This window comes from Haplochromis burtoni, unplaced genomic scaffold (genome assembly GCF_018398535.1).
Source record: "Haplochromis burtoni strain Fernald_Lab_line unplaced genomic scaffold, NCSU_Asbu1 Contig_57, whole genome shotgun sequence".
Lineage (NCBI taxonomy): Eukaryota > Metazoa > Chordata > Actinopteri > Cichliformes > Cichlidae > Haplochromis > Haplochromis burtoni.
The window spans coordinates 388,705-403,096 of NW_024582418.1; the positions used below are offsets into that span (position 1 = coordinate 388,705).

General features: G+C 41.0%; 1 protein-coding gene and 1 long non-coding RNA gene across 3 annotated transcripts in view; one reads left to right on the forward strand and one right to left on the reverse strand.

Annotated features, from left to right (window-relative positions):
• The window catches only part of meis1b (Meis homeobox 1 b), a 77,352-nt gene extending 69,927 nt beyond the window's left edge, over positions 1–7,425 (reverse strand). Inside the window, exons 1-6 of one of the 2 annotated variants that reach the window (XM_014333612.2) lie at positions 6,739–7,425; positions 4,793–5,013; positions 3,566–3,707; positions 3,201–3,251; positions 2,585–2,635; positions 1,307–1,450 (exon numbers count right to left, since the gene is read on the reverse strand). In XM_014333612.2, the coding sequence (XP_014189098.1) occupies positions 1,307–1,450; positions 2,585–2,635; positions 3,201–3,251; positions 3,566–3,707; positions 4,793–5,013; positions 6,739–6,750 (621 nt within the window). In that variant the 5' untranslated portion in view covers positions 6,751–7,425. The remainder of the gene's footprint in view (positions 1–1,306; positions 1,451–2,584; positions 2,636–3,200; positions 3,252–3,565; positions 3,708–4,792; positions 5,014–6,738) is intronic. The other variant, XM_005922421.3, reaches the window with a different exon arrangement.
• Positions 7,426–7,519: 94 nt separating this feature from the next.
• On the forward strand, positions 7,520–13,410 carry LOC102303418. Its single transcript, XR_001336311.2, has 3 exons — positions 7,520–7,764; positions 9,328–9,621; positions 12,358–13,410. It is a non-coding gene; the product is annotated as an uncharacterized LOC102303418 (long non-coding RNA).
• The last annotated feature ends 982 nt before the right edge of the window (positions 13,411–14,392 follow it).

Consider the following 14,392-nt stretch of genomic DNA (forward strand, 5'->3'; position numbering starts at 1 on the left):
ACAACTGAATCCCTGAGAGAATACAACAGGCTGTTTAAAGAGACACTTAAAAGCACAAGTGGTGTCTGTGTTATTTAATTCTGTTCCTGGATTAAATGAAGTATTATCTTCTGGGTGATCTTTCTCATTTCCATAATCAGACATAAGGGCCAGGGATGGAGTAGTGCATGCGCAGCAGAGTGAGGCTCTTCCCAGTTGGGCCCCAATCGGCTCCCAGTCCTCCCATTCAGCACAGAACATAAAAGCCGCTGGCTGTCTCTCTCTCTTCTGAGACCAGCCACTCAACCATATGGAAGTCCGCGGATTTAAATTATTTAGCCTAATCGCTTCATTACTTTTTATGTCGGACTATCCAACTAATCCCTTTAATTTGGACACTTGATTCCCCCTCCCCCGCGCTGTCTATAGGTTATTGCCGCCACACTCCGAAGTAATTTCTTAAAACTCTGGTATAACTTAGCGAAACGTGCATGCAGCCCGCTTTCCTGCATACAGGGCGTGAGCTATTAATGGCCGCAAGTCCAGATTTGCATAGTTATAATGATCGGTTGCTGTTATCATTATTTAACGGCAGTGTAAGGACCATTAGGGTCATGCCTGTGCGCACACTACAATGTCCCCGGAGTGCAAACAGTCAGTGAAGCACATAATGAAGGCTGTGGTTATCTCTGATATCTGCACAAAAGGAAACACTTCTTAATCTACCTTTAATGCCCCCTGCTTCTATAGCTTTCGAAAATAAACCGTCTTATTGGCGCTGAATCTGTGCGCTCTGAGCGAAACAAAAGAGGGGGAGAGGAGGGGTCTCGATAAGCAGTGTGCACTCATGTCTAAGGAAAAATACTGACAAGACGCGAAATGAACCGTGAACTCTAGCTACAGTGGAGAAACCAAGGCATCTAAACCACAGTGTGCAGCCCATGCTGCTGCTGCTCTCTTCTGGGCTGCAAAACAGAGAGGAGCTGATAAGGCTTTAGGTTCAAAAAGAGAAAGAGAGAAGAGCGGGAGAAATGGAGAGAGGAACTAAATTAAAATCGACATGGAACAGGTCAAGTTTATGGCGATGCTTTTTCAAGCTAATCTTCCCAGGTCGGTTCCGGGTTCAAGTCTTAATGGGCCAATAATAGCAACATTATTCCGATTTTTCTTTTCTTTTTTCATTCCGAAGGATGGAATGGAAACCGTCTTTAATCATATGCAAATAGCAGCGCAGCACAGTAGTGACCCAGAATAGCTAAATGGCCAGCAGGGAGAACGCGCGCGCACACACACACGCACACACACACGCGCAGATGGAGAGATGTACCTGATCAAGGGCCACCGATCTCGTGATTTCCTCGCTGTCTGATTTGGAACCGCCCTCCCTGTCGTCTATGACCAAGTCGATGGGCATCTTGCCTTTCAAGCAGCTGATGTACCGGTGACAGAAATTATCACACAGCTCGTGCACCTAAAGGGAGAAAGAAGGCAGAGGTGTTACTCACTCACCCAAACTACACGACAGTGCCATGCGCAACCACGACACCAATTCGACGCGCAAAAGTACCCCGAAGACTTTTTGTGCATTTTGACACAGCTAAAAATTACATTTGTGAATCTGTATTTAAACGTTATAGACGTATATATAAACTTTCTTTTAAACTTATGTTTACGGGTTTATATTAACTTATTGTTAATTTTCTTTCGTCTGTAAAAACTGAAAGATCACTTTGGATTCAGGGTAAGGTTCCCGCGCCTTTTGTGGCAGTGGACTAGGACAGTCAACTTCATTTTTTTTCTCCTCTCAAAATAGAGATATCGTCGAAAATTGACAGTGACAAGAGGGCTCTGAGGCTACAACGCACTCAACACCCGTGTTAAATTCATCATCAGTGCCCTGGGTTGTGGCCATTAGAGGAGGGTGACCCGCTTGACTGACATTTAAGGTAAACTGTTTAATTTCATCAACTTATTATATTATCACTGCCAATGTGACGCATCCGACTGCTTGAGAAACAAACAGAAAAAGGATAAACGCATGCGCAAAAAATACTACTTCAAACTTTATTTAGGCTACTGAGTTTATATGTACAGAATATATAGCTTTCCGTAGAGAAGCAAGATCTGTAGGGAAAGAAGTGCATGCACGGAGATAAGTTTAAAAACGAAAACTTTTTAGCAGTTTTGATTATGTTTGAGAATGTCAACGTTTAGGCTAAAGTTGGCTTTAGAGGCTATCGCAGTCCATCTGAAACGAAGACAAATCAGAGTTTTACACCCACTACTGCCTCTATCCACAGATGGTTGCCTGGGGCCTTTTGCCCTCCACAAAGAATCATTTTTTTAAACCCGCAAAATTCGCCTATATGTTTCACCTTGCACGCAATTTCTGCCAGCATTAAACTTCATTAAAACATGGGAGAGACTGGGCACAGAGATATCTGTTCCAGTTGTAACAGCTTGCGTCGTGATTAAACGCGGAAGAGAAATGGCCCCATGATTGATTTTGACGCTAATTATAACCGACTAGCAAAAATACATTTATGCAAATACAGCCCATAGGTCTGAAGTGGCACAGTGGACAGAAATGGCGAGAGAATATTACCTTCTCCAGCTCCAGAAGATGAAATCGTAAAACTTGAATGGCTTGAATCATCTGAAAAATTAAAATAACAATAAAAAATGAGCTGTTCACATCTCTTGATATTAAACAGACGCGTTTTTCTCAATACAAGTAACTGTAGATGAGGAAAATATTCATGTGAATGGATTTTATGTGGAACTGATATTAAACTTGGATGTTATTGCAATATGGAGAGCAGGCGTACAGTACAGACTGAAGCTGCAATAAGCCTCAGAGTCAGAGATCTATTAGTCACCAACTAGTCGAGGGGAAGCGTTACTCTAACATTACATTTAAAGTATCAAACTGAACAAAGTGGAAAGACTGAATAGAATAAGTTTCCAGGCAGGGTTCAAAGGTGTGTGACAGCTGTCTGACAGCAGCCCTTCATCTGCAGATACAACCGGGGGCCATCATGATATCAAACAGCCCAAAAAAAGGGATATCAGCTGCAATCCTGCTTTAACTTTTCAGCACCACGTGGCTGCCTGACACAGATGAAAAGCCCGCCACATCCAAACAACAGCTGGCATATTCAAAAATGCAGTACGAAAATGCAGAAAATGTCATTTGTGCAATAATAAAATATAGAGCTTACCAGATTATCCAATTCTGGATTCGATGAAAATAAAGGTTTTTCTGCCCGAATCTAAAACCCAAAACATTTCTTTATAAAATATATGAATAGAAAACGTCACACTGATATTTTTAACATATAATGTAATATTAAATTCACATACACGCATTAAACGGAACATTAGTTACTTCTTCGCAAAGACAGTGCACAATATGAAATTAGAACATTGTAAAAATCGCGTTAATTTGAATGGTAGATGTCTCTTTAATTCATTTCAGTGCAGAATTAAGTGTAAGCACAAAAGCCAGAATTGCACATTTCGGACTGTCAGGTGAGAGCTCACGCTGCTCGAGCATGCAGATTAAGAAGAGTCAAAGTTTCCTGACCTGTTTTGCAAACACTGCTATGTCTTCATTGAAAGATTCCGATGAACAAACGTCTCCTCCCGCCACCCCGGGCTCTCTTGGGGTGCAAGTCGCTAATTCACATTTCTCAAAAATCAGTGCAAGCAAGGGGAACAGGGGGTGCCTGGGAACACACACAATAGCAAATGTCACCAGAGAGAACAGCGCCGGGGTCAAGACTACTCCAGGCTAGATTTAGCCAGCCATGGTACTCTTCAACAACTCACCCATGGGGACTGCTGCTGCTGCAGCCCATGCTATTATATTATGCAGAGGCTCGGAGAAAGGCTTCAAACAGCGGACAGACTTTTGTGATTAAATCTAGGCGCGCCTAATAGCATAAAAGCTTTAGAATCTGTCAAACAATTTCTTGCACAGGTCTCCGTTTGCATCACAGGCGTGTGTTTGTTTGGCAAAGAAAAAGAATGAAAAAAAAACTCGACGGTTAAATGTGCACACATTTATTATTTATTGCTCAAGTCCTTAGAATAAATATGTGCAGCCTGGTAATGCGGAGGTGAACGCGCAACCTGAAGTTGTGCCACTGTGGCAAAAGGTGGTAAAACTGCAACTGGCCTGAAAACGCTCTTCTTAGATTTTAATAAACTCACGTAAATTAATAAATGATTTTCTTTGAACAGTTTTTTTAATTTGCTGAAGCTTTGAAAATTAATACAATTAATTCAAAATGTTAAAAAGCAGAATCTATTTTTATTTGTACTTTTTTTTACTTATAATAAACGGCAGAGCTTTAAATGGAATATAAGCGGGAAAACTTGGGGGTGGAAAAGGCTCTGCGTATAGGTGAGCTTGTTTCAGAAATATTCAAGTCAAAAAGTAATTGGAACAACGGGAGATTGGCGAGTCTTCCAAGTACAAAAAATATTGCTATATCTTTCACCGAATAGAAAAACGCAACAGACATGACTGGACTGAAAAGTACAACACTCCAAATTATGCCAAAAAATAAAAGAGCAGGAGAAGCCCGCTTAGCCTCTCTCCTCCCCAGCGCCTCTGCATCAGTTTGGGTTCCAGTGTGTCTTAAACTCTTCACCGGGACAGATTGCTGTCCCTGGCATCGAGCCTGTGTTTTCTTTTGTACGAGGCTGATTTTGCACCCACTTGCCCACCCCAGCTGGCCCCTCCAGGCCTGGTTACACGCCTGCCCGACAGAGTGAGTTTCCCCACGGAACGAAGGCGTGCACCTACCCGTATATAGCGTCTTTATCTCTCTTGAGAGCGTCGTTAACGGAGGAGCCCATACTAGGAGGCATGGTGTTGGTGTGGGCGGTGTGCGGGTACTGGTGAGTGTGCATCTGGGGACCGTGGTTGAGGTGAACCGCCTGCATGGACCGGGCGCCGTGCGGGTCTCCGTACATGGTGGTCGGGATGCCCACACCGTCCATCCCGTAGTGGGGCAAGTCTTCGTACTGCACACAACAAACACCCGGGTCAACAGTGAATATAGACGTACAAGACTATATTAGACTGATTAAAACTTTTAGTGTAAAAACAGCGAAGTGTAAAAGTGAGTAGCAGGCGAAGTGACACTTGTAGTGTTGTTTTTTTTCTTCTAAGAAAAAGTTCGGTCAAACTGAAGAAATAATTTAATTAATTTTACAAAATTAAGAACGTGTTTTTAAAAAAAAATCCAAAATTTTCAGGTACACATACGCTTAGCTGCCCTTTTAAAAATAAATGTTCTTAAAAATTGAGGAGGGGAGAAAAAAAGAAATGTAAAGCAAAAGAGAGACAAATTCACGTCTGTGTTTTTGATTTTATAATCAGAGAAAGTTTTAAAGACTTGAGTCTAAAACTGAGTTGTCTCCAGTAAGAAAACTGCACTGATAATTCTGAAGTGCAAGCTAGTTTTTGTTCTCGTCTCATTCCCAGTGACCCTTGAAGCCCGGAGGAAAAACACATATGAATTATTCAATATGTTCGAAATTACTGGGAGTACAAAAACTGTAGCAACACGGCTCGGTTATTATTATCGCCATTAACCAGGCGGTTGTTGGGCTTTAACACCATAAACCCGGAGTCCTGTGTTGTCACAGTGTACAACAACAAAAGTCTTAAAGTTGTTAATTGCGGCGTTTCTCATTTTAAAGGCTCGTAACTGTGCAGCATGTTCTTACTTATCAAGCACGCTATGATTAGTGCAAACAAAACTAAACAACACAAGTTGCGTGCTGTTTTTCGTGTTGTTAACCGAAGGTGAATATTAAAACTTTTTTCATGCGTCGCTTTTGAGTGAATTTACCACCCAGCCTTTACGTTTTGGTTTGTAACTACTCAGAAATGTTGCTTCTGGTCTGAGAAAGGTCAAATTAAGCAACTTATTTGAGGTTAGCTTTTTTCATATACAAGAAAATATGCTTGAAATATTAATGACGTTCTTTTAGACGTGACAAACAAGTGCCGGTGGAAGAGTAAAATGCATTATCACTTAAGGCTGAGCATGTCGAGCCTAAAGGCAAAGAGGTGCAAACCCCAGCGTGGTGTAGCCCCAGTGCCAAATTCTGCAGCTAAATGTGTCCAGTGTCCCTAACATCCCCGCTTTTACGCTGTTTATTATCCGTGTGAAGATTCAGCTGCTGCTCTAAAGAAAAGAAGTCCCTGGATTGTGCGAATCAGAGCGTTTGTCATCACCTCGTTATTAGGGGAAAAGTGCCTTACTTGCTCGAGGCTTATTTTTTGCATATTTAAACACATTCTACGACGTGCCGTCGATTGACGAACAACCGACGGAATTTTTATTTTGATCGTAAATACTCGATAAGTAAGCTTGATGGAGCAGTCAACAGAGAAAAGTAGAGATTTGTTTTGCCTCCATGCCCTCCCCCATTTTGCTTCCAGTAACTGGCCTGTCATAACTAATCTAAAAAACACAGCCAATGTGAGATATGATCACGCTCCCAGTGTCTCTCAGTGGGCCGGTTTGTGGGACAAACGAGAGCGACCGTGCGTAATACCGGTCCAAAAACACGCCAAACATGAAACCGTCCCTTCGTGTGTCAGAAAGACGACAGAAACTTTCGCCGCGAATGTGTGTCCGTGTGGGTATGTGTGTCATTAAGCCACGTTACAGCGCAGCATAGCATTCAAGCGCAGCAGACTTGGAGAAACTTTTTAGGGGGGATTGCCCTACGTACCCGTTGCGCCATAACCCTCCTCACTCCCTGATCGTCCTTTCACTTTAGGTAAATCCCCTCTGCGGCCAGGGTGGAGACGAAATAAAGAAAGAAAATCCAAATAAATGAGAAGATGTTTCAGCCAAAATCCCGTTTGCCTTTTCTTTTTTTCCACGGAACGATGAAGCCAGCTCCCGCTTTCTGTGCAAGTTTAGCCCAGGCGCGGCAAATAGGTCCTCGGCTATCCTCGGGGCAGCAGCACCGGGCTCCTTTTCCAAAACCAGGATGAAAATAAAAAAGCCCCTCAAACAAAACTGGCGACTCTCATGGCTTTTTGCCACTCCGCCTGTCAGTCAAAACGCGAGGGCTTGTCAAAAGTACCGGATGAATGATGGTCCGACGTGCGTCTCCACGGGATCGGCACCACCTAAATGTTAATGGTCACAATCACAGTTAAAAAATGAAGCAGCTCTCCCCTCGTTTTCTTTGATCACTCTCGGCTCCCGGCTTGATTTTCTTATGCAAAAGCGTCTAGAGGAGATCAAGAGGAGGTGGGGTGATAATTCTGGCTTAGGCTTTCTTAAAGGAGCCACGATCGATGCTGTGCGCGTGTATGCGTCTGCATGTGTGTGAGTGCGTGTGTATGCGTGAGCCGCCTGCCCGTTTGTGTACAATGGATGTGTGTGTTGAGCTGAGGAGGAGCGGAGGATCTGGACCAGACTGCCGAAACCCGGAAGTAGTGGTGGCCATAACAGGTCGCGTCTCTTACACAACGCACCGGGCTGCAGCAAGTCGTGCGGAGAGGAGGGGGGGTGGGAGGACCCTGTGAGCCCAGCCAGCCAGCCGCACTGCGAGCTGGAACAACACTAAACACAGAATATTCATCTATGACTTCGACTTCATGTCTCATCCTCACAAACTGACTTTATTCTGCAGTCTGGAAAACACGTGAATTCGGGACTGACACGTCCAGCACCCACTTCTCTTCTTATAGTTTGTAAACGAGTTACTGAACCAACTTTCTACTCTGAAGTGAGCTGTTCTCAGGTACGTTATTAAGAGCCTGTAAGTTAATAATATTTTTATAATGAAAGAAAATGAGCTGTAGAATAAAATAAGTCGAGCTCATCCCAGTAATGTTGCAGTCAACCGAAGCCTCTGAGAGGCTGTCATCATTCTTTATGCATGAAATCCACTGCAGCCAAACATCCAGTTTTGCAGGTTTTCGGCCTTGCAGCTCGACTTCTGTGCAGTCGATTTGCTTCCCATGTTTGATTTTATAACTGAAAGACTAGAAGCAAACAACATATAAAAACCTTGGAGAAATTGTCCAGTCTAAATAGAAAGAACAACAAAGCAACTTTAAACACGTCATTTGGAACATTTATACTTATTTTAAAAGTTGGTTGCTTTTCAAACGAAAGCAGCTTAATTACTCCGGATGTTGATGAGAGTCGTCATGAGAAAAGGGGATACTGAAATAAGTATATAAAACATTTAAGTCGTCGTCAAAGCATCTTTTATGTCTAAATAACAGTAAACGTTATCCACTTTTCTCCCCCACAGTAGTGCCGAATGGGTCGCTCCAGTCAGCCCGGGCTGTCCAATGGCAGGGAGGCAAAGAGATGGGAGCCCCCTATTGGCTCCCCACATGATCGATCCCGAGCTGATTGATCGGTTTTAGGCCACATTGGCGAGGAGGTGCAAAACAAAAAGTCGGCCGCGGATACATAACACACACTTTACGCTTCTGTCAGCTTATACTGTGCGCAATTTAGCCAAAACTCAAAATATCTGACCAAGACACCCCCTTTCCTCTCTACCTTTCCATTTACCCCCCTACCAAACACACACAAATTTTCACATCTCCAACTTAATTACGTCCCTCTAAACGCACTTACACTTTCACTTAACTTTCCCTAACCAAACAGAACTACTCCTAAGATATGATAATGTCTCTCCTCTCGGAGTCCTTATTAATTTAACTTTTGTCTTTTTTATAATGAAGCGTTCACTTGAGTTTCACGATTTGCCGTACAGAGATTATAAAAGTTTGGTCAAATATTTATGAGCTTTAATATATGAAAGGGAACTTGGATTCTTGAGGAATTTCAGAAAAGTAATGATACCACTGAATAATGTCTGGGTATAAATTAACCAAATTGTTTGAATTTTCTATTTTATCTTATTATATATGATTCCTCACCGGGAGGAGAAGAACTACAAATCTTATTTAATTTAGCTGATATTTTTTAATTAAAAATGAACTTTGATTACCTATTTCTACATAAATATTAATGAGATATTCCGTGGCATATGAAGAAATATAATAAAAACGGATTAAGGTGGACATGATTAGTTTTAAGAGATAAGCTATTAGTTTTTTCCCCCTGAAGTTACAAAAGGATATTTGCAGATTTTGTCACTCTTTGTCACATGACGATGACCGACACAACTTTTTCATTTATTTTTCAGCCCATCACACGTGAATGGAGAGTGTCTAAAAGATCCATTTTATCTCCTGATTATGCTCATGAGGCGTTAAGGTGTTGCTGGTCTGTGACAGCCTGCTTTAAGTTTTTTCACCCCTCTTCTTTTTTCCCCGTGCAGTGAGTCCAGTCATCGATCATCTGCCCCGATGCCAGAAACGGTGTCATAATACGATAATGCGGCTTCACACATTCAGCGGTGATTCCTGTGGTAAAACCCGAGCGTTAGGATCCGATGGGACAGTTTTACAGGCATGAAATGACTATCAAAGGCTCCCGCAGTCTGGCCGCTGAGGCTTCGAGGCACGGACACAGGGAAGCCAGAAGGCACGGACTTTTACGCACAGAACACGGGATCAAATAATAAACTGTGCTGACTTGTTTTCGTCCACTTTGCTGATTTATTTATTTAATGGTGAGTAGAAGTTCTCATTTTCGCATTTTCTTCTTCATTTTACGGCAAAGCAAATAATTAGTTGTAAGAATGCCACATGAATATTCACGTTCAGTTATTACTAATTAAAGAGAATGTTGCGGTTAAAATCAGCTTTCAGCTAAATTTATATTTATTGGAATACAAAAGATTATAATGCAGCTCACCTACACGGAATTTTCGCGAGTCATTGGGAAGAAGTAAGGTTAAATCAACATGAAAGGGGGTCACATTAGCACTTGTTCACTTAAAAAAAACTATAGCATTATAAAGCAATTAAGCTACGTCAATTAGTATCCATAAAAGCAAACTGGAGCTCCACTTTCTCTCTCGGAGCTGTTCCTTCGTTAGGGTCAGCGCATTTTGGTATCCTGAAAGAGAGCAGGGGGGCAAATACCGTCACTTCTGTTTAATCCGCTTTGCGATGACGATAATGCTTTGAGTCGTTTCAATAAAATCAGCAGGTATTACTTTCAAACCACTGAATGCAAATTGACAGCATGTTTGACTGCGGAAACAAATGAAAGCGTTGTTAGACGGCCTCTGCGTCTTGACTCGTGCAGAGTGAACACAAAGAGAAACTGCACACCTTATGCACTACAAACACACGCTATACTTAATTCGGTTAAAACTCAAAATGCAGAGAAGGAGTATCCAAAGCATTTATTCCAAACTATGTCAAGTTAATCGCGATTATTTTTCGCTTTTTATGTAAATATGTAAAGAGAGAAAAATGACTAATTTGAATCTTAGCCTAATAAATAACAAACTAAACCCCTCCAGGTCAGAGATATGAATCATCGCTTGGCTCTTGGTGATCCCTTGTATCACTGCTTGTCTGTAGCTGTTTGAAAAAACAAGGAGCAACTGGCAGCCTGCGGAGTCAAACTGAGGTCAAACTTTTTGCAGCTCCGCAGCTTTGCGCCTAAACATGTTGGGATCTGCAAAAAGGCCATTGAGCCTCTCTGCTTTGTGTCACTGCTTCAGAACACAGACAGACCTGCTGCAAAGTTTTCACAGTTTATCTAATTTTATGAAACTACTAGTTTATTAACGCCTGTCAGAAAACCCAACAGGATACATTAGGGCGTAATTGGGTTCTGTGAGCTCCGGTTAGAAACTATTCAGTCAGAAAAAGGCACTCATTTTTTTATACAAGTAAATCATTTATTTTGCTTATATCTGATTAAAACGTTAGTGCAACAAGAAATAATATGATGTAACATGCAGGTATGACTCATTATAAAAAGGCTAATTTATTATACACACATTATCCAGCATCGTTTATAAAATACTGATCATATATGAAAGTGCAGCATTTGTTTTTATATGGTCTACAGTTCGTTTTAATCATTGTAAGCGTGTTTGGGCTGTGATTTATGTGAAAGCTTGGTGCTTTTCTTTCTAGAGTGACACTAATATGTTTGCAGTATAATTAAGGTGCCCAAACATCTTGGTAAATACTTTGGCTTAGGTAATGATATAAGCTTGACTTTGGTATGATCACAGTATTTAAACGATTCGCAATATTAATTTCAAACCATGAAATCAGCTCAGGGAGTATTCACTCCTGCTGGATCCTGCGCTTTGGCCCAAATGTTAATCTCAGCTGCTCTCGCCTCTCACACACATTAATGCTTAATCATTTGCGCCTTCTACCGGAGTTGTTGGAAATTACATGTGATGCAGAAGGACGGGAAGATTCCTGACCAGATCATTCAAATAACATACTAAAGTCGCGCAGCGTAAAGGCTCTATTAAATTTCACGCGTTCTTCTGTTGCACTGTGAGCACTTTATGGTCCAAACGTTGGACTAAAGGCAGAATAAAATTGTTTGACTCTATAAAGAAGTGAGTTGTCATATTTCTTGTCATTATTTATGTGAATAACTTAATATGTTAATAAAATATATAACGGTGTGAGAAGGATTTTGGTGCGTTGTCACTGATTATAGAGTGGTTGTTTTATTTTAAGGTGGATTAGAAATGTTGATATTACATGAACCAGATCTGCTCATTTATTGTCAAAGTGTCACGGGTAACATTTTAACATTTTAAGAGAAACACTTTTCAAATAAAGTCTTAAACATAACAAATCAACACTTTCAGTATTCAAACCTTAGATAAAATGTTGTGCAGAAATCACTCAGCTGTGTTTTTTAATAAACCGTCTACATCAAGATGTTACTAGGTGTAAGATTCTAATTTTCAAAATGTAGAAAGATATTCAAAGCTTCATCAAATTTCAACACTAAGGGAACTGCTACTGCTTTCTCTATGAATTGCGTTGATGGCAATGCATAATTAATATTAGCATGTGGATGAATGATAAACAACTGCAAATGACTGATCAAGAACTGACACAAGAGCACCTTGGATCTCACACTCAAACTGCATAACACTTATGGATACATAATGTGATAAACAGCTGTTTTCCTATACAGTGAGAAGTGTGTGAAAATAGATGCACTCTTACATATGGCATATAAACCTCTAAACATGTGCGTTCAAGTGCGCAAACACAGAGAGAACAGGTTCCTGTAATGCTGCCCGTCAATTTTCACATTGTGCCATTGGTCACCAGGTCAGCAGCTCCACTTTTACTCTGAAGGGCTGCAGAATCTGAATTAACACCACAGGCAGATAGAAAGCTCACCGCTCTATCACACACAGACACACCTCCTTAACTCTCTCCCTCTTTCTGTCTTTCCCTCTCAGCGTCTCTCTCAACCAGCCCTTCCAGCAGCATTTGTCACCGGCACTATTATTTCAGGTGTGCTAATGGTGTCGCAGACACTTTTGCAGAGAGAGGAAGAGACATGATGAAGTGAAAAAGGAGGACAGGAGAAACTGAAGAACAGGAGGAAAAGAGTATCATCGGCATCATCATCATCACTTGAACTCCCCACTCCCTGTAACCCAAAAAAAAAAAAAAAAAATCCAGGGATGAATGATCTGAAAGGTGATCCATTCAGGGTTGGAGGGGTAAGGGTGGCTGCGGGTGGATGGGTGAGGATGAGCGGGGGCTTTTCTCACACCTCCCAGGGAGACTGTGAATTGATCAGCACCTAAGAGAGGGAGAAAGAGAGGGAGGGAGGGAAAGTGAGAAGAAAGGAGAGCGGCAAAGCAGAGAAATGAAGGATGACGATGAGAAGAGGGCGAGTGGAAAAAGCTGGGTGTTGGAGCTAAGCTATAAAACCAGGAGGGGGGAAACAGAGTGATAGGAAGGGAGGAGTGAGGCAAGGCTGCAGAAGAGGTGTGAAGACTCATCTTTTTCTGGATGGGTGTGAGTTTAGGCCGGAGCAGAGAGAGGCCTGGGAGCACAGCATAGCCTAGTGGTAATAAACCAGGAAACCCCAGTAGAGAAACAGACAACATCAGCTATAAGGAAGCTATAAAGTGTTTTTAAAATCAAAATATAGTATTCAGTCTGAGCTTGATATCTTTAAAGTTGATTGCTAGCTAGTTTACTCTTATATGGAAATCGGTTAAAAGGGACCGTTTCAGAAATTTTAGAAGTCATGTTTGTTTTTGTACATTTTATGAGATATTTAATTCATATAATACACATATCAAGGGAAATTCCAGTCCCCTTGACATATTTTGTTTTAAATTGTATAAAACAGTATTGTGTCCATAGCATAAAATGCAGCATACGGTAAAGGAAACAGTTGGGTAATCAATTTAATCTAAATAGGTTTCAGTATTGAACAGCATTACAGCAAATATACAGATGTTTTTCTCAGGCTTTGCAGCCAAATTGTACTTTTTAAAAATCTTTTCTTGTACAGCCGTTCCTCCAGATGATAGCCAGTTTCTTGCCACAGTGGCTGCTAGAATAGAAAAACCCTAACCACGGCCAGTGTTGGCTTGTGGCTGTTCTTTATCTCCCAGGCAGCAGTAAACACATGGTCACTACAAAATGCAGCTGTAACATTCACCACAAAACCACTGTGAAGTACTCATATGGTATGTCAATGAAGGTGATAAAAGCTGCAGCTTTCCACTTACCTCTTTGACATGGCCACCCAGTTAATAGCAAATCAATTCATTTCTTAACAAAGTGTTTTGCAAAGTGTTTCAGAATTAATTCTGAGAGATCCCTTTACTTTGTTTTATTGCAATTGCAAAATAAAAAATACGGCAATATAAAACTTTTCATATATAATGTAAAAATGTGAAATCAGAACAATACTTAAACCAACATCACATAAATATGAATAAATCTTGAATTTTATTTTGTCATCCTTTACATTTTAAAGCATTTGATGTTTTCCTTATCACAGTTTTAATTAAGATAAAACATGGAGAGACATATGCAACAACTAGATACAACATCAATTTACAGTAGGCTTTATATAAATATCAAGTTTGTTTTTTAAAAAAGTGCGGATTTCATTCGACTGTGATGCCTTCAGGTTCTGGCGTAACACCTTTCCAACAGTGAAAAAAGTTTATGGCCCACGCAACATAATTGTTAACTTTAGTTAAATATAGATACATTGTAATTTCCTTACAAAAGTTCTATTCATTCAACTGTGTTTTACTCCATAACTCCCCCAGGTCATCAATAGCACCCTGCAGTGGCCCTTTGCCCCCAAAAGAGGGCCCACCCCACAGTTTGAGAGCCACTAGCTTACAAGACATATTGTCAATATGCCAATGATCGTTATGACTTGGACTTCAAAATAATTTCACATTTGTTAGGAAAATGTTGAGATGAAATGTAGAGCAAATATTTGGCATAACAGGT